General features: G+C 38.0%; 1 protein-coding gene and 4 non-coding genes across 11 annotated transcripts; all 5 read right to left on the bottom strand.

The window, feature by feature from the left end:
* Positions 1-1989: 1989 nt before the first annotated feature.
* Positions 1990-25131, bottom strand: colec11 (collectin sub-family member 11). Of its 7 annotated transcripts, none has more exons than XM_041249636.1 (14): positions 25000-25131; positions 20494-20585; positions 19345-19543; positions 18528-18613; positions 18319-18406; positions 17282-17425; positions 14955-15108; positions 11569-14571; positions 10092-10247; positions 8731-8802; positions 6844-6915; positions 5279-5332; positions 4262-4357; positions 1990-2888 (listed from the first exon to the last, which is right to left on the bottom strand). In XM_041249636.1, the coding sequence occupies exons 9-14, from the start codon at positions 10219-10221 to the stop codon at positions 2479-2481; spliced, it is 834 nt and encodes a 277-aa protein (XP_041105570.1). In that variant the 5' UTR covers positions 10222-10247; positions 11569-14571; positions 14955-15108; positions 17282-17425; positions 18319-18406; positions 18528-18613; positions 19345-19543; positions 20494-20585; positions 25000-25131; the 3' UTR covers positions 1990-2478. The 7 variants fall into 7 exon arrangements, 6 of the variants coding, with proteins under 6 accessions (XP_041105570.1, XP_041105571.1, XP_041105573.1 ...); XM_041249637.1 differs by having other exon boundaries at positions 19345-19417; XM_041249639.1 differs by lacking the exons at positions 19345-19543; positions 20494-20585; positions 25000-25131 and adding an exon at positions 19298-19320.
* Positions 14057-14272, bottom strand: LOC121316477. The gene has a single exon (XR_005950395.1). It is a non-coding gene; the product is annotated as a small nucleolar RNA SNORA73 family (small nucleolar RNA).
* On the bottom strand, positions 14694-14915 carry LOC121316473. Its single transcript, XR_005950391.1, has one exon. It is a non-coding gene; the product is annotated as a small nucleolar RNA SNORA73 family (small nucleolar RNA).
* LOC121316474 lies at positions 16659-16880 on the bottom strand. The gene has a single exon (XR_005950392.1). It is a non-coding gene; the product is annotated as a small nucleolar RNA SNORA73 family (small nucleolar RNA).
* LOC121316471 lies at positions 17569-17790 on the bottom strand. The gene has a single exon (XR_005950389.1). It is a non-coding gene; the product is annotated as a small nucleolar RNA SNORA73 family (small nucleolar RNA).
* Positions 25132-25489: the final 358 nt, after the last annotated feature.

The following is a 25489-nucleotide window of genomic DNA, read 5'->3' as shown; positions in this document are numbered from 1 at the left end:
CCTCAGAAGAGCTCATAATAAGAGAGAGAGAGTGGGGAAGAGAGGAAGAAAAGAGAGGAGGAAGGGAAAAGGAGATAAAAGGAAAAGAGAGAAAAAGACACACATACCCCCACAATCAAGGATGGACTCCTATTGTGTAGCATGTTCACCCATTCCTAGCAACCATTACATGTACTGAATTAATTCAGCTATCAGTAAGAAATAGTATTAAATAGTAATGATATTAAAAGTAAATTACAAATACTAAAATCGTCAAAAATACCAGATGTTACAATCAAAGCAAATTCTATCAGTGGCTAATAATGGCAATAATGGATCAGAGTAGCACTAATACAGAGGGTATGTACTGGATTTCAATGACGCTTCAGAAAAGTTCAGAGTAGCAAACCATGCCTCCTGAGTGATGTGTAGTACGGTACATTCTCAAAACGTCTTCAAAATTGCATCTAAAAAATACCTTTGTTATGATTAATTGGGGCAAAGTAAGGCCTTGACAACCCATTCTACTGGTTTATTTGTTCAATATCAGTTTACTTATAATGGCTTTAGTTGTGCTTTGCAAAAGAACGAATAAATGAACACTTATTTGAATTTTGAATCGATAATATCGCTTTCTGTTGTTATACTTACGTACATAAGTTTAAGTTCCTGTCTCTACGGCAACAAGTCATTTTGCGCTAGTCTGCAGATCTCAATGCACCAAAGACTTTAGTGCAAAAAAAACACGATGTAAAGCAAATCAGTGTGCGACCATTCAAATTTAAAAGACTTGTATAATTTGTAGTAGATTTATAAGCAACTACAAATAATAAGAAACGTATAAAAATAAAGACTTTAATGGATGCTTACAGTATGCTAACACATGCTTGCTAGATTGATAACTGTTTACACACTTCTGCATGTGGTTAAGGCAAAGGGAATGCAATAGGTGCTGTGAAAATATACACGATGAGTCTGTTTATTGTGATAAACACCTTGGCTTTATTACAGAAATAAAACCCTTTAGAATTGCATGCCTATTCTCCTTATTTTTCATATGATTTGCAGTGTGGCCACCAGTAACTGTTGGTGGCCACACTGAGGCCACTAAAGTCTGGTTAGAGAACCACTGCTTTAGCCACTAGCGCCACAGTTTGGAATTCCCTGCTGGCATCTTTTAAATCTAAACTTACAATTCACCAGGATCCGAGTTCATGACAATCGCATGTGCTACTTTGGGATGCTTTTAATGAAAGGCATGACAGAAGTGTATTTTGCATTGAATGGTATAAGAACATAAGAACATAAGAAAGTTTACAAACGAGAGGAGGCCATTCGGCCCATCTTGCTCGTTTGGTTGTTAGTAGCTTATTGATCCCAAAATCTCATCAAGCAGCTTCCTGAAGGATCCCAGGGTGTCAGCTTCAACAACATTACTGGGGAGTTGATTCCAGACCCTCACAATTCTCTGTGTAAAAAAGTGCCTCCTATTTTCTGTTCTGATTGCCCCTTTGTCTAATCTCCATTTGTGACCCCTGGTCCTTGTTTCTTTTTTCAGGCTGAAAAAGTCCCTTGGGTCGACACTGTCAATACCTTTTAGAATTTTGAATGCTTGAATTAGGTCGCCACGTAGTCTTCTTTGTTCAAGACTGAACAAATTCAATTCTTTTAGCCTGTCTGCATATGACATGCCTTTTAATCCCGGAATAATTCTGGTCGCTCTTCTTTGCACTCTTTCTAGAGCAGCAATATCTTTTTTATAGCGAGGTAACCAGAACTGAACACAATATTCAAGATGAGGTCTTACTAGTGCATTGTACAGTTTTAACATTACTTCCCTTGATTTAAATTCAACACTTTTCACAATGTATCCGAGCATCTTGTTAGCTTTTTTTTTATAGCTTCCCCACATTGTCTAGATGAAGACATTTCTGAGTCAACAAAAACTCCTAGGTCTTTTTCATAGATTCCTTCTCCAATTTCAGTATCTCCCATATGATATTTATAATGTACATTTTTTGGTGCAGTATGGTGTGGTTTATTCCAATGTAGCTGCCAAGATAATCAGATATGGACGCGTCAGGCAGCTGCTACTAACTCGCTTTAAAATATCAACAAGAGGCGGCAATTATCTTGTCGGGGTGCCTTTTTATGGTTTTAATTGTGAAATTGCTAGAATCAATCCCAATTACAAATTGAATCAAAAAATGTTCCAAACAATGGTCTAAAATCACATTTATTTGTTTAACAATACAGTCAGTTATGCTATTTTATCCAAAGCAGTTATATATCTTCTTATTATTACATTTATACATGTTCTTTAAAACGATTCACAATTGTATAACATTCCAATAAGAATACATTTTACTGCACTTTTTGCCCACATGTAGTCTGACTGCAATGCTCATGTCCAGATGTACAGCTCTGGAATTGTCATAATCACACCTTTAATATAGCGATTTCCATTCACAGTCAACAAGACTGCTTTCTTGCTGTTGGTTATACAGTGTCTTTATCAAATTCACAGACAAAATACATTGTGATGTGACAAGCTACATCATTCCAGCCACCAGAGGCCACCATTTCAGCACAGTCCTCTTCATCATAGGCATTATTAGGTTCCCCAGTGCGCCACTTGTTAAAGGTGGTCATGGCAGATCTATCCACATAAGCAAAGTGCCCCTCTTTCTCCAGATCGTTGATACCAATAAACACCCTGTTGAGTCCTGCTTGGCTGATGTAAGAGGCTACAATCCCATTGGCTGTCTCGTCCTTAGGCATGCTCAGATGTCCTCCTCTCCCTTGGCAGTAAGCTTCAGCATCCTCGTAGCGTTTCTCTTCCTTGACCAGCATGTAGATCTTACTGTCCGACTCTCTCACACCAGCGACAGCTGCGGGGGAGGGCAGTGCTGGAAAGTGAGCACTTGTATTTCTATAATCAAACTTCACTGTATGTCCAAAGTGCAAGTTAAATAAGATTCTTGTGAAGTGACTAAACCTGTTACTTGTGTTTTTATTTTTTTATTTTTATCTTCAAATGCAACGTTATGTTAACTTTAGTGGATTTCGGGGGGGAGTGAACCAAGGCTCGTCCCTTCTTAATTTCACCTGCCTGTCATCGTAAACCCCCTATTTAAACCCAGTCACAGCCCTGCTCTTTCTCCTGCGTTTGCTTTTTCCTCCTCCTCACTTTTTTAAAATATGTCGCATGTCTCTGCGTCGGTCCCCTCTGGGGGGTAGTGAGTCTCACTTCCCCAGCCTAGAGTTCCAGTAACTCCACAGTTTCTTTGTTTAGTCAGAGGGGACCACCGGCCACACGATTCATTCGCAGCTCATGCACTATATCTTGTCTCAAGAAAAAGGCTCTGTCTTACTTCTTCCTTTATCCTCCCGGGATGTGGCCCTCATACTCTTAGTGCTCGAGTCCCATAACTAAAAATTATTTGTGTTCATTCAGATTCTCTTTTCTTCCTTATATCAAAGCTTCATGTGAGCCATTCTGTCCTCTGAGGGTTCAACGCAGATGGTAACCGGGACCCAGTTGCGAGGCTCCACCTATAACGACTCTTTGAATAGTCGGAGGACTCTGTGTTTTCAGGGGCCCAGAGGCCAATAGGGCTAGCCTTGACTCCATAGGGAAGGCTCTCTCAGTTGGAATCCGGCCCATCCTCTCCCCTGTTCTAGAGCCTCCAATCCTAAATTGCAAAAACATTACCTCCCTATCGCATCCCTGGCTCCCTACTATTTAAAATGGTATTTACATTTATATGCAGTCATGCTCAAAACTTTCAAAAGCAGTTGACAAATGTTTTGCAATGTCTCAGATAAATTGATTGTCAAATAATTGTTTTTAGCTTATATTAACGGATTACCCCAGATCAATCAATAAGTCTCTCTCTGCCATGGCCATGCGCAAATAAAAAAATAGTGTGGGTAAATAGGATATGGTGATGCCAATATTATATAAATAAATAATATAAAAATAGCAAACATATTGCCACTACTTAAGTACGTATAATGCATTCAAAAGGTGTAGTCACTTCAAAAGTACAATTGCAAAACACTAAGTAAAGCAAATCGGTGTGCAACCATTGAAATTTAAAAGACTTGTATAATTTGTAGTAGATTTATAAGCAACTACAAATAATAAGAAACATATGAAAAAAAGACTTTAATTGATGCATACAGTATGCTAACACATGCTTGCTAGATTGTTAACTGTTTACGCACTTCCGTATGTGGTTAAGGCAAAGGGAATGTAATAGGTGCTGTGAATGCTTACCATTTTTGATGAATTTTAATTCATTTGTTAAATGTGCCACCAGGATATCCAGTTCACCGATCGTCTTCCTTAAAGGAGCACATTCACAAGGTATTCCTAAAAAATATTTAAAAGTGGAATACTTCATTACCAGAGTTTACAATGCCTACTACATAAAAAACCCTGCCTTCTTTTCTGTTCCAATCCAAGTGATCTTTAAACCTGAGATTCTTTGGAACCCAGCAGTTTAACAATAGGCTAGAGTCTCAAAGCTATTTTTTGGAACCCAGGGTTTTAAACAATGGGCTAGATTCTCAAAGCTATTTACTCCACATTGTCATTAGTGCAATTTTGTTCTGAATGGAAAATAAAACAACCTAATACTTCATTCAAGGCATTGAATTAAAAGTCTTAGTTGTTTATTTCTGGTTTGGTAACTTTACTGGGTGTGTTTCTCCTTTCTGGAAAAAATGTCCTAATGACGAAGTGGAGTAAATAGCTTTGAGGATTTAGCCCACGGTCTGTTGTTCCATCTTGCTCTGTTTTGTTGTAACTTTCTCATTATAACTATTTTTAAAAGTGTTTATTAATCTATATAATCATATAACTGGTAATAAGTCTCACCTGAGTATACATGTCTTTAATGTATTCATATTCTAATTTAGTTTTCTTGAAAATTTTCATAAAATATTTCTACTGGCCCACTGTTGCTAGTTTCAGATGCATTGTTGCTGAACACTGTGTGTGATCTTTGAGCTCACAAGAGAAATCATTTCCAGCCGTTCTGAGGCACACACAGGTATTTTATTAGAAACCCACTCTTCAAAGAGGGAAATAACTTGATTTTGTTCCTATTGGGAGTCCAGTGTGCTCACTCTTCCTGCACTAGAATGCTGTTCTATTCTCGCTGATGTACAGTAGGGGAGAGCAGGGCTTGTGCATCAAAAACAGTCAGATGAACCGCGTGTAGGCATTTCTGCCATCCCTACTCGCACAAGACAAATATTTAAGCCTTTAGTCCCTGTGATGCTGTCTTACCTGCTTCTCCATTTGATCCGCGGGGCCCAACATCACCTATGTCTCCTTTTTCACCTGGTGAAGATGCATATGAAATGTGTATTTACAATTTGTAAGGCACTGAAAATAAATGGTATTTACTCTCTAATACTCTTATTAGTCATTGTAAAGCTATGCACATGTCTAGTTAATTAGCATTCATCTCAAGTGGAGAATCGATTAACGACTTTTTAATATGTACTGGATACAATGCAAGCATTATAAATAATTATTGTAAAGAATAATAACCCTGTCTTTTCTTGACCATGCATAAAGGGGCTGATGTACGAATAAGCGCAAAGTGATTTGCGGGTGCAAAACCCACATAAAGCTCCCGTAAATCATATTTAGCAGTCGTAAAGTCTGATTTTACCGGTCGCTAAAAATGCGGTGTATGTAAAGAATGGTGCTCACCTGGTGTGCTGCACGCGCTATCAAATTCGCACTTTGCCATCGTTAGTCCGTTATAATTATATTGAAACGCATTCAAATGAAGCATGGAATTGGGCAGGATCTGGATACTAAACGGGCACAAACATTACAGTGTGATTTTCCTGACCCTCTAAAAACTTTACACCTCTCATACAAGGTGCAAATCATTCTAGAAGCAAGAAACTAAGAGCTGTATAAAAGCACACACCTTCAGAGACCTGTCATTGGCTTTAGAATGGCTGCTGTGGATGCAGCAACACTGTTGAGGAGAGACAAGAACACATTCGGAGAAGGGCAAGATGAAGAAGACCGTCTCCGCAGGTCATCCTAGACCTAATAGCTGAATTGAGGGATGAGCTAGAACCCAGCATCAATCTATCCTTACACAAGCAGTGCTGTGTTCTCCGCACTACTTAGCATCTGGTTTCTTTCAGACACAGTTGGAATGTCTGGAGGGATAACCCAATCCACTTGTCCCAGAGTGCTAGGCAAATTTATGGATGTCATGCTGAAAAGGGCAGGCCAATACATATAATTTTCTAAGGATATTCGCATAACTGATGTTGGTTGAGGCTTTTCCAAACAACTCATGCTGAGTGACCTCAGCTGTAAGGACTCTCCTTCTCAGAAAACATTTTTTTTTTTGCTTTGTATTTTCGTGCTCCACAAATGTTATACAGCGACTGTTGCTCTCTGTACTCTGCAAGTTTGGCCTCTAAATAGACCGATACGCTCACTGAGTCCCTCATTATCATAACTGCAGATCATTATTTGTGTGTGTTGAGTAATTTGCATTGCTCTTAAGCTTACATAGGGCGCAGTGCAAAATAATTGCCTGGCCACAATGCAATCAGAATTTTGCATCTGCAAGTACTTGCACTGCGTCTATACTTACATCACCCCCATAGTGCAGGTCATTACACGTGTCACTAATAGATGAATTTGATCCTGAACAGGACTATCTTTACCATTCCTTGTCACAAGGTGGCAGCAGCACATTAAAGATTGCATTGCTTTTCCCAAAGTTCCAAGCAACTCAAACCTAGAAACATAATTAATTTTTAATGAGATTTAAAAACATGCCACTTTAAATATCTGTAACTTTTTTAGCTTACCTTTTGCGCCAAAGGGGCCTATTTTCCCATGACGTCCAATTACACCTTTTTGGCCCTTTAACCCCGTATTACCTGTAGAAGAATAGTATTTATTAAAAAAATACACCACTATAAGGACAATGTCCTCAACAACATGCACACTTTAAAAATCCATTGAGTATTAAAGCGGGTATGTTAGTCTTAGGATTTCCTTATTGTCTTGCTTACTGATAAAAACACAGGCAAAACAAACATACCTAAAGTCACAAAGACATTTGAGCAGTGCCCACATCGCTATAGCAGGTAACTGGGATTGGCACATTGTCCAAGGGTTCACAAGGCTCCACAGCCACAATGAGCAGAGTGTGCATTAACAGCAATAATGAAAGCTCTGCTTGATATAAATGAAAAAAATATAAAATTAAATGATTTTAGTTTTCTTTCCCCATATCATTATGCCATCCGTGGTGCTGTGTTTTCTTAAAAGTGTAGCACACTTTACTGCAGTTTTACCGTTAAAGTAAACTTTTTATAAGGTTACGTTCTGAGAATGTTATCAATTTAATACTTAATTGACTGGAATTCATTGTTTCAAAACAATTTGAATTTGACAATGTGACATAAAGAAGTTATCACCATGAGCAAGCATGACGATTTAACTTTAAACAGGCATGGCATCAAACATTTTAAAAATGAGACTGAACCAAGACTCAAACCTTAGTCACATGTTAAGAACACAGACTGAAGCTGTCTTGCTAACTGGTCTGAAAGCCTACTGTTACTGTATGTAATGTTATTATGGACAGGGAATTACTGGAATATTATGTTTTGTAGAACTGTATTAGACTATAGTTGATTTTTTTCTATTTCATCCAAATTACCTTTAGCAAAAACACATGAGAAGTGAGTTGTATCAGTACAATCACATGCCATTAAGATCAGTTACTGTGCTCATGAATAGTATATTACATACCAAAGTGTGAAGAGGCTAGATCTAGACCTTGGTGGTTGTACTGAGACAATTGTGTGGGTTGGAATCATGTTCAATTATGTACAACAGAGAAACAGAGGCTGCAGCTCATGCAGCCCCATCGACCCTGGCCTGTGCTCTTCAGGTTCCTGTCGGGATAGGCTGATGAGTCCAGGTAGATGTACCTAGAGAGTACATCTACAGCATGCATTGTATTTATGGTTACACTCTCAGCTCAGTTACCATTAAGATCAGGGAAGTGGAGTGTTCTTATTAGTGAGCTTGTAAGTACATTATAAACCACAAAGACATAGAGGCCCAGAGACACAACTATACTGGAGATACCCACTTGTCTCACAGATGAAACAGAGATCAGCAATATTTCAAAGCAGTTGCATATGCTACATGAATTAACCTAAAGTGAGAAAGCCGGTACACAGGATCCTTGTTAAGGATTCACAAACAATATTCCTAACAGGGGTGCCAGTCTATCCCATTACACATCCTATATTTGTATTATATATTTCACTATACTCAAGGGACACCGTGGCAGTCTTCGAGCCAAGCACGAAAACACTAAGAAAGAGGGCAAGTCCTGTAAGCCAAATATAACCCCATTAAACAGCTGTGAAGACAGCCTAGGATAACATGCGCACACCATGACATTACCAGCAATAGCAACACAATGATTTTTACACAAAATGCACCTTGAAGCATTACAGCACGCTGGTGTTTTCCAATTGCATTGGCTTTGTAGTGCCCCTGCATTTCTATTGGTAAATGATTTTGATTTGAAAAAAACAGTATTACTGGCCTGTCAAAGAAGGATATGCTTATGTATTAGCAGATTAATCACTGGTTTCCACTTGGAAAGTTACTGACAGTGCTTTCCACTTGTTTTATTTTTCCTGCTCTACATATTTCTAACAGCACTGTACCGATTTCACCAGGGGGTCCTGTTCTGCTGGGTCGCCCCTGGGCTCCTTTCTCTCCTTTCTCTCCAGCATCCCCTGGAAGAAGTGGAAGAGACAGTTTGCATGTGCAGGTGGATACCTGGAGAGTACATCTGCAGCATGCATTGTATTTATGGTTACACTCTCAGCTCAGTTATCATTAAGATCAGGGAAGTGGAGTGTTCTTATTAGTGAGCTTGTTATTTGTGAACCAGTTTAACAAAGCACTGCTAGCAGGCTGCTAGCTAGTAAGCTATCTTATTTTTGCCTGTTTCAAAAAACTATATTTTAAGATAGAACAATAAAGTTTCATAGAAATCCACTCAGCAAGTCTATATGATAATGGATAAATGTGTTATTTTCTTCTTTTTTTTTTAAATGCAGGTCAATTGGATTTAGAAGACTTCTACCTAGAAGTGATTTGTGAAACTTAGCCGGTAAAACAGAAGCACTGGAGTTTTCTTATACGTTTCTGTTGTATAAAACTGACATCCTAAAGTTTATGGTACCAAAAACCTTAGAGGTCCATTTATTCAGCGCCTGTCAGGCTCATCAGGTTCAATTTATTTTCACATGTGCTGTTTATTTTACAAGTGCTTTTAAAAGTTTTTTTTTTTCCAAAGTAAAACAGGTTTAAAAGGTACTGCATATAAAAAGGACACTCAGTACTGCATCTCCAGCCAAGCCCCACCCCTTATTCGCTGTATTTTTCACATACCTCTTCATAGTCGTGCATACTGATAAATCCTCTCCCGATCACTTGTTTTATCACCAAACTCTTCAATAATGCGATCCAAGTCATTATTTTATTACTATAACATCTAAAAAAGCTCTGCGAATGTCTGTGATATTGTTTGAGTGCTGGATGCAGAAACAGCTATCTTGTTTGCTTATGTCCATGTTATCTCTGTGGTGCAGGCCTCTGTGTATTGCTCAGATCTGCCCCTTTTTCTCTCGGCTTCTCTCGGCTCCTATTGGTCTCACTTGGCCATTGAAAGGTTTTCTTAGCTTTTTCTGGAGAAAAAACGACTACTTGTGCTTGACGTCTTTTTGATGATGTCGGAGGACTTCACCATATTGTTTAATAACATTATCATATGCTGTAACTGTCTGTCAGTTCCTTTTTAGATTTGGCTTCTTATTCATTAACGTTTAAAAAATATGAACTGTGTGTTTGTTTTGTTTCCTGTCTAAAACAGTATCACTTCAGGGAACACACTTCAGGGAAGCTTTGCATTGAGTGCCTGAATAAACTAATCCCTTTACTGGTAATGGAATGCTAGCATTTCAAAAAGATGCCCCCCCTACTTGATCGAGCCCAAGACTCCCAGTAATGAACACAGTACCTTTCAGTCCTGGCATTAGGATCTGTACCGAGCAGGGCTCCTCTGCTATGTGCTGAGAATGTACAGATCTCAGCACAGACAGACAGAAGAGGCTGACGAGGGTCACAAGTAAAACCAGATCTCCTCTCATAATGAGGGCTTGCAGTTCAGTGACTCCTGAGTGAGGGAAACAAGACTTGCAGGTACAGGAGCTGTAATGCACAGCAGAAATACTAGCTGCACATACTGGAATCCTTACCCATGAGGGCAACATAACTAAATGTCATATTATTCTTCTGGGGGGCGCTGGGGGACACATAACAAGACACATCTGCCTAATACACAAAATAAAATAACTCCCTCTCTCTATAATGCATATATAGTGAAACAGAAATGTAACTTTCCTTGAATTATCCATGCAGAAAACACCATGTTATCAACGCTGAATTTTTTACAAAAAAAAAAAGGTAACATTCCCACTCATGAATCATTTTAATTAGCAGTTTTTAAGTTTAGTTCGAAGCAACAGACAAGCAAACCAAGTGGGAGAAGGAGAGCGGGTTGGGAGAGGGGAAGAGGGAATGGAACTAGAAGAGTAAAGGAATATCCACTAGAAAATGTCCTGAGGGCATCGGATGATTTGAGGACATTTGTCATTTACTCCAACCTTTCAATTCCAGAGCACGGCTTCTCCACGAAATCAACCCACCCTGACCCTAACCCAACCCCTGCCCTAAAACTTAACCTCAAACCCAATACCTAACCCTAAACCTAATCATTAAGAATCATCTGATGCCCTCAGGACAATTTCTAGGGGATATTCCTGTGTGCTGCGGACTGGCCCCAGCTTCGGCTGCCGGAGCGGGGCTGAAGCCAATCTGAAGCATCTCAGCTCCTCTCGCAGCAAAAAAAGTAAATACATTAAGAAAGATAACCACGTAATAGGCCTAATATATTTCGTTAACGAATGCTGAATGTCTGTTATAAAGTGCCAGCGTGCTTTTCTTCAGTTCAGATACTGTATCAAAAGGGAGAGACAGAAATGGAAGTTAGACTGAGAAGTTGTTCACAGTTTGAACACCAGTAATGTTTTTACTGTATAACTATTGCATGAACTGGGGGACCTGCTGTAGGAGCGTTATAGCCGAGGCGCATATATATATATATATATATATATATATATTATATATATATATATTATATATATAATATATATAGCATTTTGCAATATGACCAATACTTGATTTTAAATCAAGGTTGATAATTACTTATTATAATTGCATCTAAACCTGAAAACTATAACCACCAAATATTCTAGAATGACCATGATGAAAAAATACTACTTCTTACTGAAACTAACACGGTGCATTCCAAGTCACTATAACACTATATCAGGGATGCATGGAGCTACAAAACATACAGGCACACCAATTTTTATGTCTACAGTCCAAGTGCTTGCATGTATAATGAAGTATTGTTTGTATTCAATTCCACCTACCTTTAAGTTCTGAGACCTGAAGTTACAGAGCACTCTTGAAGCACAGTACGAATGAACCTCATGGTGCTGTTCACAGATGCCTGACTGCTTTTTGTGTTGAGGGGTGATGCTCTGTAGCTTTCTTTTCTAAACAAACCAGTCCAAAACATTATCAGTAAACAACTTTCTCACTGAGAAACGGCAGCTGGCCTGTTAGCTGATAATTGCGTGGGAAAGTTGGAGATTATGTTATAAAAGTCATCTACCCATCAATTAGTTTACAACTGTTCTTTTTCATTGTTTTTTTGAACATATCGTTTCTTACTCCAGTAGTTTTGTATTCGGCCCCTTTAAAAAACATACATGCTTACAACTTTATGTAAATGTCTTCGCTGGTAAGAACAGCTACTACAGTATGCAGGTAATTCAGATCTTGTTCCCTGTCAACGGTCAGTAAAGTCAGTAAAAACAGGACAACATTGACTGCATCCCTACATGCTATAACAATCTGAATGGGATTACATCACAATGTATGGCAGCACAACTTTATATTGGCAATTGCACCACCATTTTGATTTAATCTAGGCCCTACTCTATCACAAATTAAATATTATTTCACTGCTAGAACAGTGCTGTAAATTTGGGGCTCAGGGTGAGATTATAGTAAACCTACTTTTTCATTCACCTTTCAGTAAAGTGCTAGCCCAGTCCTTTCCTCGATATTGTGCACACTGTAAGAGTGCACTGCTTATTACTGCCGTTTTGCTTTTCATTTTGACAAACTGCTGCTTGCAGCAACACAATGCTTTCCATGGAAACTCAGCTAATCCAAGTACATGAATGGTTCTTTCAGTCTGACTCAGCCAAACTAAATCTGACTGGGCTCATTTTCTTGCCCCAACCCTTACAAATATTAAGTAACTGATACACCAGCATTGGATAACATGGGAAGAAGTTTTAATGCAATATAAGCAATATAAGCAATGTAAAAATATAACGTTTACATGTTTATACACTGCTAGTTTTAAAAAAGCAATTATCACAGGAGGTACAGTAACTGGTAAATGACAGATTGCAAGATTGCATTTAATTGCACTGACAGCGACCATCTAACTGCTGGAATAAATACACGTTGCTGGAAGAACCAATGCACTCAAGAGATTACATAGGTTTAGCACAAAACAAAAAGCCACACCAACATAACACCATCTGAGGCAGTGTAAGCCAGAACCAGTTTTGTTTATGACGCATACACGAGACCCTCCACAAGGTACCGTGTGACTGAACCCACACAGAACGAAGGAGAGGGGCTGAGGTCCTGCTTAAATCATGGTGCATTCTGCACAAATTCACTTTTCTTACCTACGCTGAAATTGTCCTGAAGGATAAAACTATGCTATGTTAGCTTTAACTGTGCATTTCTTTGCATCTAGGTCACATCAAGAAACAATACTCACTAACTTTAATGAACTTCTTCACAGAAATATTTATCTAATAAAAAAAGGTTTTCTATAATCAATGTTTACAGGCAGCAATGACTCAGTTGTGTTTTAACTGGTAAATGTAAACTTAGTGCACATGAACAGATTCCGATACTGGATCCTAACCTCCATGTTCTGGTGCAGGAAAACTCACAAAATTAGTGTGGTCCTTCCTAAGAACTTGTTTTGTTCTACAAATATACTATACCACTTGTCAACTGAATGCTGTATTGGTTTTTTGTGTCCATAAACAAGACAATTAATATATTCTATCTATCTATCTATCTATCTATCTATAGATAGATAGAGAGAACCATTAACCATTCTGTTTTGGTACAATATTATGAAAAGGCACTGGGCTTGGTACTGTGGTAAAATAGCTCTTGTAAACCCATAGCTCTGGGTTCTTCTAACAGTCAATGCAGTTTTGAAATGCACCATGACTACTTAAACAATTCTTTCGTTACAGAAAATGATTTTGTCAATTGTTTTTCATGATTAAATTATGGATATTAATTATGTATTTGTATCTGATAACTTTTACAAATTGGCATACATGTGCTACAATAAATTGGGTCATAACCACACCTTAAAAACACTGACATTGCATCGAATTTTCTTGCAACCTAATTTTGCTGTACTGTAGAGTTAGGGTTTATACTTTATGCATTCTCTTTTCACCATACAATACATAGATTCCCATAAAGTGATGACAGAATTAATTTCACCAGTCAGTGAAACCAACAAAATATCCACAACAAAAGTGGTAGAGTAAGTTACTGGTGAAAATCAATTGCACAGCTAAACATATTGAAAACGTTACAAAAGCTAAAACTTTTTTTTGACAGGTGAAATCAGCTATTACTCAGTTTCTAGAATGCCAACTGCAACTGCCCAAGCACAGCCTTTATTTACAGAGGTTCATCAGAGCAGTTACAGCCAGCCAATCTTCTACAAAAGCCCAGTGCTGCTAAGCAAGCCGTTAGAACCGTGCAAGTGGAAGAACCTTGTCAAGGAAAAAACCTAGCAATTCCTCACCGTTTACCTCCCTAGTAATTGCCGAGGGCTCTGGATAGATGTAGGAATACACAGGACGCTGTCCTCAGCAGCCTGAAGGCCAGGGACAGGCTTTCTCTCCAATGTCGTGGAGCAGGACTGTACGTCAATGGCACTGAAAAGTGCTCTGCTCCCTTACGCCACAAGGACAGAGCCACACGAGCAACCTCACAGGATATCCACGTTGGTGGATTATTGTAGCATGTATTTTGACTACAACTTGTAGTTAAAACAAAAATCTGTTCCAGACCCATCTGCTTTCATTGTTCAATGAAGAATGAGCTTGCTATTCCAATATTTCATGAAAAGCAAACACATTCATCTTTACTTTCAAAACATCAGAAACATTTGATCTGAAACTGCAATGAAGAAATAAGCTACAAAGATTGTAAACAAATTTATTTAGTCATTTTGCACTTTACAGCTGGAACTCGAATACAACATCTTTGCCTGTGAGTTTCTTGTAGACACCAGAGAAAGTTTCAACCTAAAAATAAGAGAAGATTGTTAGTAAATGAGGCACCAAATGTAAGGCAAGAGGTCGGTATGTAAACACGTTACAAAAATGAGTAGACTCATCTTTTCTAAAATGTACAACACACATGCAAAACGTGTGTCCTGCATGGTTTACCTCCCCAGTAACTGCCAAGGGCTCTGGAAAGATGTAGGAATATACAGGACGCTGCCCTCAGCGGCCCGAAGGCCGGGGACAAGCTTGCTCTCCAACGTCGTGGAACGGGACTGTACGTCATGGCACTGAAAAGCGCTACGCTCCCTTACGCCACACGGACAGAGCCACATGAGAGCAACCTCACAGGATATCCACGTTGGGGTTTTATACAGGATAAAAAAGCGAAGTATTCGATTTACCAGACCACACTGTGTTCAACATTTTTCTGTTGTATCTTGTCTAGGTGGACCTTGAGTCTGTTGCTATCCAGTTTTACATGCATCCTCTTGCCAAAAATTTCACTGGGGAAGACCAAGTTTGAGGATAGCATCGTGCACTGCAGTCAACGTACGGCTGAAAAAGAAAATGTAACGAAATCCTATCAATTGTTTAACCCAAATTATTTAATTATTTTGTTCTGAGAGGATATCTGCTTGATTTACTGCTTAAGCAATTGTAGTATTATCTGGTTATGTAGATGGCCAACTTATATTCTGTGACAACACAAGTACTTCAAGGGCTCAATTAGCCCCACTTCTACCAACATAAACCCATAACACATTGTACTGGGGACACACATTAAAAAAAAAAAACTACTTGGACTCTAAGCAAACCCCAAATAAAAAGGGATTTTCTTCACAGCTGGCATCACACAAGACAGCTTGGGTATTCCTACACATCTATCAGGACAGCCATGATAAGCAGGTATTTGCTAAAACACCATGAATCAAACATGTGGAGAGAGGGGTTTGGCAGTATACTAGACAGGCACTTGACTCACCACCTTCATTTCTACTTAACCCATTTTCTTCCTTTGGTATAAAAGGAACGCAAGAAATTGTAACTCTGCTAGGATCAGTCATAACCAAAAGTATCAAACAGCAGGCAATATACTTAAAGGAATGAGTGTCTTAATTTTATAAAATGTAAAACACACACTTATCAAGTGACCCTGGATATTGGTTGTACCTCCATGATAGTCACTTGCACAGTTTGCATTAAATTTTTTTTTTGGTCATCTAGACTAACAAAAAAAAAAAAAAAAAAAAAAATCACAAAACAGCGAGGGGTTGAGACATTTCTTTCAGTATAAAACTTACACTATACAACACTTTGCCGTCGAGATGGCGAATGAAGAAATTAATGATTTGCCTCTGGAGAACACAAGCTGGAGGGGCGGGCGGTGCTCAGTTTTCAAAATTAATTATTCATGTTAGAGTTTATTTTGTATGTTTCAAACATATTCTAGCATAACACTTCTCCTACACTTTCTTGTACAATAGATATTTAGTATACACAAGTCAGTGAAGCACAACAGTTATAGGTACCCTCTTAGTACTTCAACATAATTACCCTTCTCCAGAACATGACAGCAGCGCAATACAGTTGCTACATATAAAGGATTTGGTGGTGGATTTTAATACAACTTGTTTATGCATTATAAAATGAAAAGATCAAATTTTGCATATGAGTGACACTTAATGTGAGATTTATAGTATTCACAAATTGTCAAACTAACAGCAAACAAAACAAAAACAACCAGTAGTACAGTGCGTGAATGCTGCCTGACAAACCTTCGACGGTTTAAAACTACATTCGAATTCCTGGGGCCCGTTTCACAAAAGCGATGTGTCAATTCACAGTCACCTCGCAAATAGTTAGTTTTATGAAACCCTTTGCAGGGCAACAACATCACCAATTCTCAACAGAAACTTCCAGAAAGCAGCTGCAAGCACAGCAATTTTAATCACAGATCCTGTTTTAGGAAATACCATGGTGCTCGTACTATTAGCTTGCTGTGGAACTGTACACTATTTAAAAGATTTCTCAGGTAAAACATTCCAATAACAATATGAACTTGTCCATCTTATAAAAAAAGCCAAGTAGTCTAAACGCGAGAGGAACGTTGTGTCCTGCATGGTTTACCTCCCCAGTAATTGCCGAGGGCTCTGGAAAGATGTAGGAATATACAGGACGCCATCCTCAGCAGCCCAAAGGCCGGGGACAAGCTTGCTCTCCAACGTCGTGGAACGGGACTGTACGTCATGGCACTGAAAAGCGCTACGCTCCCTTACGCCACACGGACAGAGCCACATGAGAGCAACCTCACAGGATGTCCACATTGGTTTAATATGACCAGCAATACAAAGCAGTATAACTAGACACATTTTCTTATGAGATTGCAATTAGGCTTTAGTAATGGCTGTGTACTGCCGCCACGTCATGACCTTCTTGGCAATACAAAACAGAACCTCTAGAAAAAAAAGCTTTAAAATGTACTTCAGATCCAGCTACCCCCAGATATGTTTGGATTAAACATAACTAGGGAAAATTCCTGTTGAAGTATGCCTCACATTTAGATGGAAGTGCACACTGGAGAGTCCAGTGTATAGTTTTACAGTGGGAATACAAACTCAAACCACTTATAGCAAAGGTCAAATCAATAAAATTGAGACATCGACATAAGACAACCAGTCCCAGCACTGGCTCTTTACAAATGCCAGGGTAGCGAAGGTTGACCTTTTACCTGAGCATCGAAGACCACTTGTTTGCCGCTGAATTTTTTCTCCATCTCCTGTACAAGTCGCACCTGGATCTTCTGAAAAGACTTCAGCTGGGGCACAGGCACGAAGATGATGATAGCTTTTCTGCCACCACCTGCTTCAATTTCCTAGTCAGCAAAATTATACCAAAAATGATATCAAACCAAGTCTCTGCAAAACTAAATATATTTGTGTTTCCTCACACAACTATCAATTAAAATTAACTACATGGTTTCAGTAGAATGTTTGTGGAAACATTTCACAGATGTATACATGTGCCCTGCATGGTTTACCTCCCCAGTAACTGCCAATGGCTCTGGAAAGACGTAGGAATATACAGGACGCCGTCCTCAGCAGCCCGAAGGCCGGGGACAAGCTTGCTCTCCAACGTCGTGGAACGGGACTGTACGTCATGGCACTGAAAAGCGCTACGCTCCCTTACGCCACACGGACAGAGCCACATGAGAGCAACCTCACAGGATGTCCACGTTGGGGTTTTCAATGTGTTATGCAACGAAGTGAACACACAAATAGTCTATGTAAAAGTTGTCTTTCAACACTATACAGAAACTAGATTTCGGTATTTAGAAAGTCTCAGGATACCAGTGTTGAGTGAAGCTATTTCTGTCCTATAAAAAAAGTCAAGGTGCTAACATTGCACACACCAGGATAGGCACCTGCTAACAATTACTCTATAAAACAATCTTTACATCACAGTTCTCTTCACATTCAAAATGTTACAGGACAACTAATTCAGATTTATAAATGTGGGGCCCAAAATGTTAGACTCATAGCAGAACCACAAACTAAATCCTGCCCACAATAGCTGTTCTGTGCACCATGAGGCTGTGCAGACAAGTTCTCAACCAACTACCCCAATGATGGTAAACAAGTAAACGTAACGAGCACTACATAAATGCTTCATTTCCAAATCAAAAAACCTCGCGTCCCAAACCATCCTATCCTATATGGTGCAGAAAACAACAATGTATTAATGTCCATTAATTGTCTTCTTGCATACCTTGGCAGCAGTGATGTTGCGTTCCCTAATGCTAAGCCTTCAGGTCCAGAAGAGCCTAAGCAGTCTGCTTTTTACACTCATTCTGCCACTGCAGAAAAAGAAAAACACTGGTGTAAATATCTCAAATACTAGTAACATTAGCACATCTTGTGTCCCACTCAAACTATACACTTGGCAGTAGAGTGCATGTCATAATATACATTTCTTACCTGGGAAATGCCAGACTCGAACTCGTCTGGCTTTTCGCCATTGCCTGGGCTTCACGGTTTTAGCAATGGAACTTAACATTTCCTATCTGTAGAAAGGCGGAGAAAAAAAAAATTCTATTACAACTGTTTATAAATATACAGCCAAGTAAACTCTAGTTTGTCTGTGGGATATCCAAATAACGTATTGTAGCGTGCACGGCTCTTTTGTACCTGCGGGAACCGAGAACGCTACAGTATTAACTTAAAGATGAAAAAGTCATGACTTCTGACTATTACCTTAGCAATAACACCTACACAAGAATTACAATAACGCCTTATAAATAACACAGTACAAGAATTACAATAACGCCGATACATGGCTTTTAACATGACTTTTTTGATGTTGTACAAAGAAACGTTTTCTCGAAATATACCATACTAACTACCCGGCACTAACATAGGTAATTAATGTAACCATTTTTGCCTATGGTTGCACGAATACATTTTTAAATCGCTACAATACTTTGAAATGCGCAGATTAAAAGGATAGAAGCATTACAGATGAACCACTAGCACAGCAATATTATAAAACTACCTGCCACACTTGCACATGGGCCTGAGCCTCACCCTCTGCATCCATCCTACAGACCATTCAGTTTTGCGAGACTAAAAACATCTAAATTTCACAGTACAGGAACACCATCCGCGAACAAAAAAGCATTAATCTAATCAATCCCTTTGTCCAAATTTGAAAACAGACAACAAACAGAACTAAAACCCAACATTTGTACCATTTTCACTTAAAAATCAGATCACTGAAGTAAAATCCCCAACCAACCTCTGTCAATGACGGCCGAGGAAGAGAGCGAAGTCTCGCGAGCGGCTGCTCAAATTGCGTTTCAGCGAAGGATCTTGGGAATGAAGGGTGAGGGGTCACGCCGTCAAGAAATTGTTAAAAAAAAAAAAGAAAAAAAGAAAAAGAAAAGATCTGTCGTCGATGTCATGTTGGGTTACGGCATGTCGTTGCAGAGGCGCATCTTTGGATACATAAAATAGATAAATAATCCAAAGGTTTAATCTACTTTATCTTCCTTTTGCAGAGTCTGTCTGTTACACAAAATCAGTTTTATCCTCAAATTCTCCCAAGGTTTATTGTTGCTGAACTGCAGTCATATAGGTTCTATTTGTCATTTAATAATATTATCTTATTCTGTTCTAACATTTTTCATAGGTTTTGTTTAAATATATACAAGACATGTACTGTAAGTAAAGCATTGTATTACAAACAGAAGTGTAACAGTCAATATTAAAACACTTTCAACACAGACTATTAAAATAATGGTGTAGTCCTAACTTCACTAAGCAACAATTCGGACAAGGTGGAATTTATGTTTGATTTATATAGTATACTTCTTTTGTATTCTTATTTATTTTTCTTTTAGTTGTAATGTGGTCCAGTCAAGTTTTTAAAACAGGCAATATAATTATGAGAGTGTAATTTTAGACTAGACATGAACAACAACTGTAGGATCATCATCTAATTAACAATACAGTAGACATCTTTTTTATGGTTTGGGCTGCACTTCTATGGTTTCGCCACTTTGAGAGCTCTGTGAAAATGCTTTTTTGTTTGTTTTTTGTTTTTTGTTTTTTTTAATAAAACCGATTATTAAAAAACATAAAACCATTTAAAATGATCGATACTTTAAATTGATGTCAGAAATAAATTTGATAACTATAATTGACACGTTCACAGTTAGAAAAAGCATGCACTTAACTTGACCATATTTGCGTTTGTGGTGTTTACTGATTATGGTCAGTTAACTGTTAAACTCAGCTGGCTAGGTCTTTCTTTACTACAGGATTTGACTTTGTCAAAGTGGCTGTGGTAAAGTAAAAATGAAATGCCCTGGTACAGTATCATGAAAACGGCTTTCTTCTGCAACAGGGATCATTGTAGAGACCAGGTAGATGGATATTCCCATACCAGTTTTAAGAAGTTTGGTTCCAGAGAAGAAGCCTGGGCTTTTGTAAATGACTGTGCTTCAAGCTCTGGTCCCAGGTCTTGGGATGCAGGTCCTGGGAAAAAGTGACAACCGTAAAATGATTTTTTTTCAGGCTGCAACCAAGACAGTGGAACAAGCTAAAAGTCAAAATCTTGAGAAACTGGAAATCCAAACAGACAGCATGTTTACAATAAATGGTAATGGTTACTTTGATATAAAATCATGTGTTCCTATTGTCTAAATAAAAATGTAGTACCAGCAGTAAATATTGTTGGTTGCTGTCATTTAATAAAGTAATGGATCTTGCTGTGCTAGATGAAATAATAATTACGTTTGCTTTTTAACTTGTATGTTAAGTGGGAGAAGAAAGTGAGCCAGTGTGCAATGGTACCTATTTATCAGTCAGACCTCCTCCCATACAATACAAAATGCATTCTAAAGCCTGTATGCATGCACTGACTAAATGCAATATAATCTTAAGGAGCTTCTAAATGGATTCACAATTAGAAGAAAAATGATTGCACTCTAAGCACTGGCCATGTCTTGACCATGTCTCCCGTGGCATGGACATTACCTGTGTAAGTGTTTCATTTTACATTAATTGTCCTTGGGCTTATTTTCTTCCTTCCTGGAGACCGTCATCTTCCCCATTTTTATGGATGGTTTCTAGAGATGTTCTTGTGCAACTCCCATTTTGTACCTTGACGTGTCATTTATCCCTTAATATTGGAGTTTAAAACTGTTTTTTAACTTGCTTTCAGCACCACTGAAGCTATAACATTAGTGGCATATTCCAGTTTAATGGTCAATAACTGAAAAGCTCTGGACCCCTACATAGTTGCCGTGAGTACTGTATGTGTCGTGCACTTAACTGATCCACAGGCCCAGTGAGTTTGTCTGGAAGTTGTATACTTGATGACTGACTAAAAATAAATACAAATTTGAAATGAAATTGCCTTGTTGGTTTGTAGAGGGAGGTTCTATTGAATTCTATTGCTGTTCAGTTTTTGTTTTCCATCTTCTGTGTGTGATTGTGCAATTCTAAAATCTCACTATTCAATGAAACTTCATTGTACATGATTTTGTTTTGAATGCAAAATAAAATTTAAAAAAACGTTCAGTAGCCAGTGTTTCTATTCTATTTAAAATAGTCTTCTGCACTGTTAGTGGACAAATACAATGTAATGTTTGCATGCGGTTTGCAATGATTGCGACAGACGCAACACTTAAGTACACCTAACCCTTAGTGTCTTAACACTACAGAGAGGAAATACACTAGTCGTCCCATTAGTCAGCTTTGGCAGACACCTTTATCCAAGGCGACTTACAGTGTTTTTCAAACATTAAAGTACTATATACTATATACATACACAACATTATACAGTGTAACAGCAAATTCAGTCATATTATGAAGTTACAATGAATTTCTTTAGACAGAAAATTGCAAAATATAAAGTGATCAGACAAATCCAAAACTTTTTTCACCAAGAAACCAATGATAAGTTTGGAGGAAGAGTTCATCGAAAGTTCATCATGCCAAGCGTTAAACATGGTGGAGGTTGTGTCATGGTGTGGGCTTGTTTTTCTTTCTCAGGCACTGGCGACCTTTGTATTGTAGAAGGATCAATGAATGCTGCAAAATATCAATCGCGCAGAGATACAGCCTCTGAATGCTTTTATAGTATGTGACCAGAGCTAATCAGCAATCAGACAATTAACTCTGGTCATATTACACATGTTTGGCAGGGGTGGGTTTTAACCCCATCTCTGCCAAGCAGTCAAAAAAAAAAAAATACCATTCACATACATTATTACTAAATTAATATACAAATATTATTTACAAAAACATTACATTTTGTGTTATTTACAGCTGCCACTGCATGTTATTTTGGTTTTAGTATAAAGCTGAATATTTACTTTAATTTATATATTTCAGTTGAACAATTACATAAATCACTTTCTTTGTGGTTTTTCTTTTACACTTGGAAAGTCAACATTTAGCTGACAGATTAATCCAAAATAAATCTTTGAGGTTAGCAATTAAATCTGATCTGGGGAAATAAATCTAGGTTTTGTCAAAATAAATATTTATTTGACCAACCCGCTGTTAAATCTGATTTAGCTTGCAAAATAAATATTTACTTTGACAAAAAAACCCTGTTAAATCTGATTTAGCATGCAAACGAAATATTTATTTTGACAAAAAACCCCAGTTAAATCTGATTTAGCATGCAAACGAAATATTTATTTTGACAAAAACCCATATTTACTTTCCCAGATTTTTTTTTCCCAGATTTAATTGTCAAATTGATTGAAAATGCTGAATTTGTGATAAGCATTTTCAATATTTATAAATTATATAAAAAAGTCTGAATTTCAAAACTTTTAAGAATGCTTTGTTAAAAATGTATGAATACAGCTAAATCCTACGGGGAGCGATGTTTTTTGTGTGTGTATGTGTTTAAATCTTAGTAAAAAAAATACTAGCTTTAAATTAGATCCGGAAAAAACACCTGATAAAATGTTTGTGCTTTTTCACACTTGGCACCCCTCATTTACTTGCTATAAATTATTAACATAGCTCTTAATATTGGGCACAGCTTTGCATGTTTCAATTACTGCATTACTGCTTCAACTGAGCTCCATTCCCTAAAACACGTATAAGATACCAGTAAGCAAGCACTATTATTTATAAATAACTCAATAAAGTAAATGCGTCTATTTCTTTGTTACTGGATGCAATGCTAAGCATAATAAATAATTATTATAAAGAATAATAACACTGTCTTTTCTTGACCAAACATATATAATGCTGCAGTAAATCTTGTTTAGCAGCCGTAAACTCTGGCATAGTCTGACATCAGCCATAAGGACTCTCAGCTCCTTCTCAGAAAACTTCCCCCGTGCACCACAAGGACTTTGCTGCACATTTTTTCTTTTGCTTTGTATTATAACAGGTATGTTAGTCTTAGGATTTCCTTATTGTCTTGCTTACTGATAAAAACGCAGGCAAAACAAACATACCTAAAGTCACAAAGATATCTGAGCAGTGCCCACTTCACTATAGCAGGTAACTGGGATTGGCACATTGTCCAAGGGTTCACAAGGCTCCACAGCCACAATGAGCAGAGTGTGCATTAACAGCAATAATGAAAGCTCTGCTTGATATAAACGAAAAAATATAAAATGAAATGATTTTAGTTTCCTTTCCCCAAATCATTATGCTATACATGTTTCTGTGCTTTCTTAAAAGTGTAGCACACTTTACTGCAGTTTTACCGTTAAAGTAAACTTTTTATAAGGTTACGTTCTGAGAATGTTATCAATTTAATACTTAATTGACTGGAATTCATTGTTTCAAAACAATTTGAATTTGACAATGTGACATAAAGAAGTAAATAATAATAAGATAAACCAAGACTCAAACCTTAGTCATATGTTAAGAACACAGACTGAAGCTGTCTTGCTAACTGGTCTGAAAGCCTACTGTTACTGTATGTAATGTTATTATGGACAGGGAATTACTGGAATATTATGTTTTGTAGAACTGTATTAGACTATAGTTGATTTTTTTCTATTTCATCCAAATTACCTTTAGCAAAAACACATGAGAAGTGAGTTGTATCAGTACAATCACATGCCATTAAGATCAGTTACTGTGCTCATGAATAGTATATTACATACCAAAGTGTGAAGAGGCTAGATCTAGACCTTGGTGGTTGTACTGAGACAATTGTGTGGGTTGGAATCATGTTCAATTATGTACAACAGAGAAACAGAGGCTGCAGCTCATGCAGCCCCATCGACCCTGGCCTGTGCTCTTCAGGTTCCTGTCGGGATAGGCTGATGAGTCCAGGTAGATGTACCTAGAGAGTACATCTACAGCATGCATTGTATTTATGGTTACACTCTCAGCTCAGTTACCATTAAGATCAGGGAAGTGGAGTGTTCTTATTAGTGAGCTTGTAAGTACATTATAAACCACAAAGACATAGTGGCCCAGAGACACAACTATACTGGAGATACCCACTTGTCTCACAGATGAAACAGAGATCAGCAATATTTCAAAGCAGTTGCATATGCTACATGAATTAACCTAAAGTGAGAAAGCCGGTACACAGGATCCTTGTGAAGGATTCACAAACAATATTCCTAACAGGGGTGCCAGTCTATCTCATTAAACATTCTATATTTTTATTATATATTTCACTATACTCAAAGGACGCTGTGGCAGTCTTCGAGCCAAGCACTAAAACACTAAGAAAGAGGGCAAGTCCTGTAAGCCAAATAGAACTCCATTAAATAGTTGTGAAGACAGCCTAGGATAACATGAGCACACCATGACATTACCAGCAACAGCAGAACAATGGTTTTTATACAAAATGCAGTGAAGCACTACAAAAACATACAGGCACACCAATTTCTATGTATACAGTCCAAGTGCTTGCATGTATAATGAAGTATTGTTTGTATTCAATTCCACCTACCTTTAAGTTCTGAGACCTGAAGTTACAGAGCACTCTTGAAGCACAGTACGAATGAACCTCATGGTGCTGTTCACAGATGCCTGACTGCTTTTTGTGTTGAGGGGTGATGCTCTGTAGCTTTCTTTTCTAAACAGACCAGTTCAAAACATTATCAGCAAACAACTTTCTCACTGAGAAACAGCAGCTGGCCTGTTAGCTGATAATTGCGTGGGAAAGTTGGAGATAAAAGTCATCCACCCATTAATTAGTTTACAACTGTTCCTTCCAGTAGTTTTATATTCAGCCCCTTTAAAAAAACACATACATTACAACTTTATGTACATGAATTCATGTCACGTCTTCACTGGTAAGAACAGCTACTACAGTGTATATATATATATATATATATATAAACCATTCTGTTTTGGTACATTATCAGAAGGCACTGGGCTTCGTACTATGGTAAAGTAGCTTTTGTAAACCCATAGCTGGGTTCTTCTAACAGTCAATG

Source organism: Polyodon spathula, chromosome 5 (assembly GCF_017654505.1).
Source record: "Polyodon spathula isolate WHYD16114869_AA chromosome 5, ASM1765450v1, whole genome shotgun sequence".
Lineage (NCBI taxonomy): Eukaryota > Metazoa > Chordata > Actinopteri > Acipenseriformes > Polyodontidae > Polyodon > Polyodon spathula.
The sequence above is the reverse complement of the archived record's forward strand: the minus strand, read 5'-3'. Positions and strand labels throughout refer to the sequence as shown.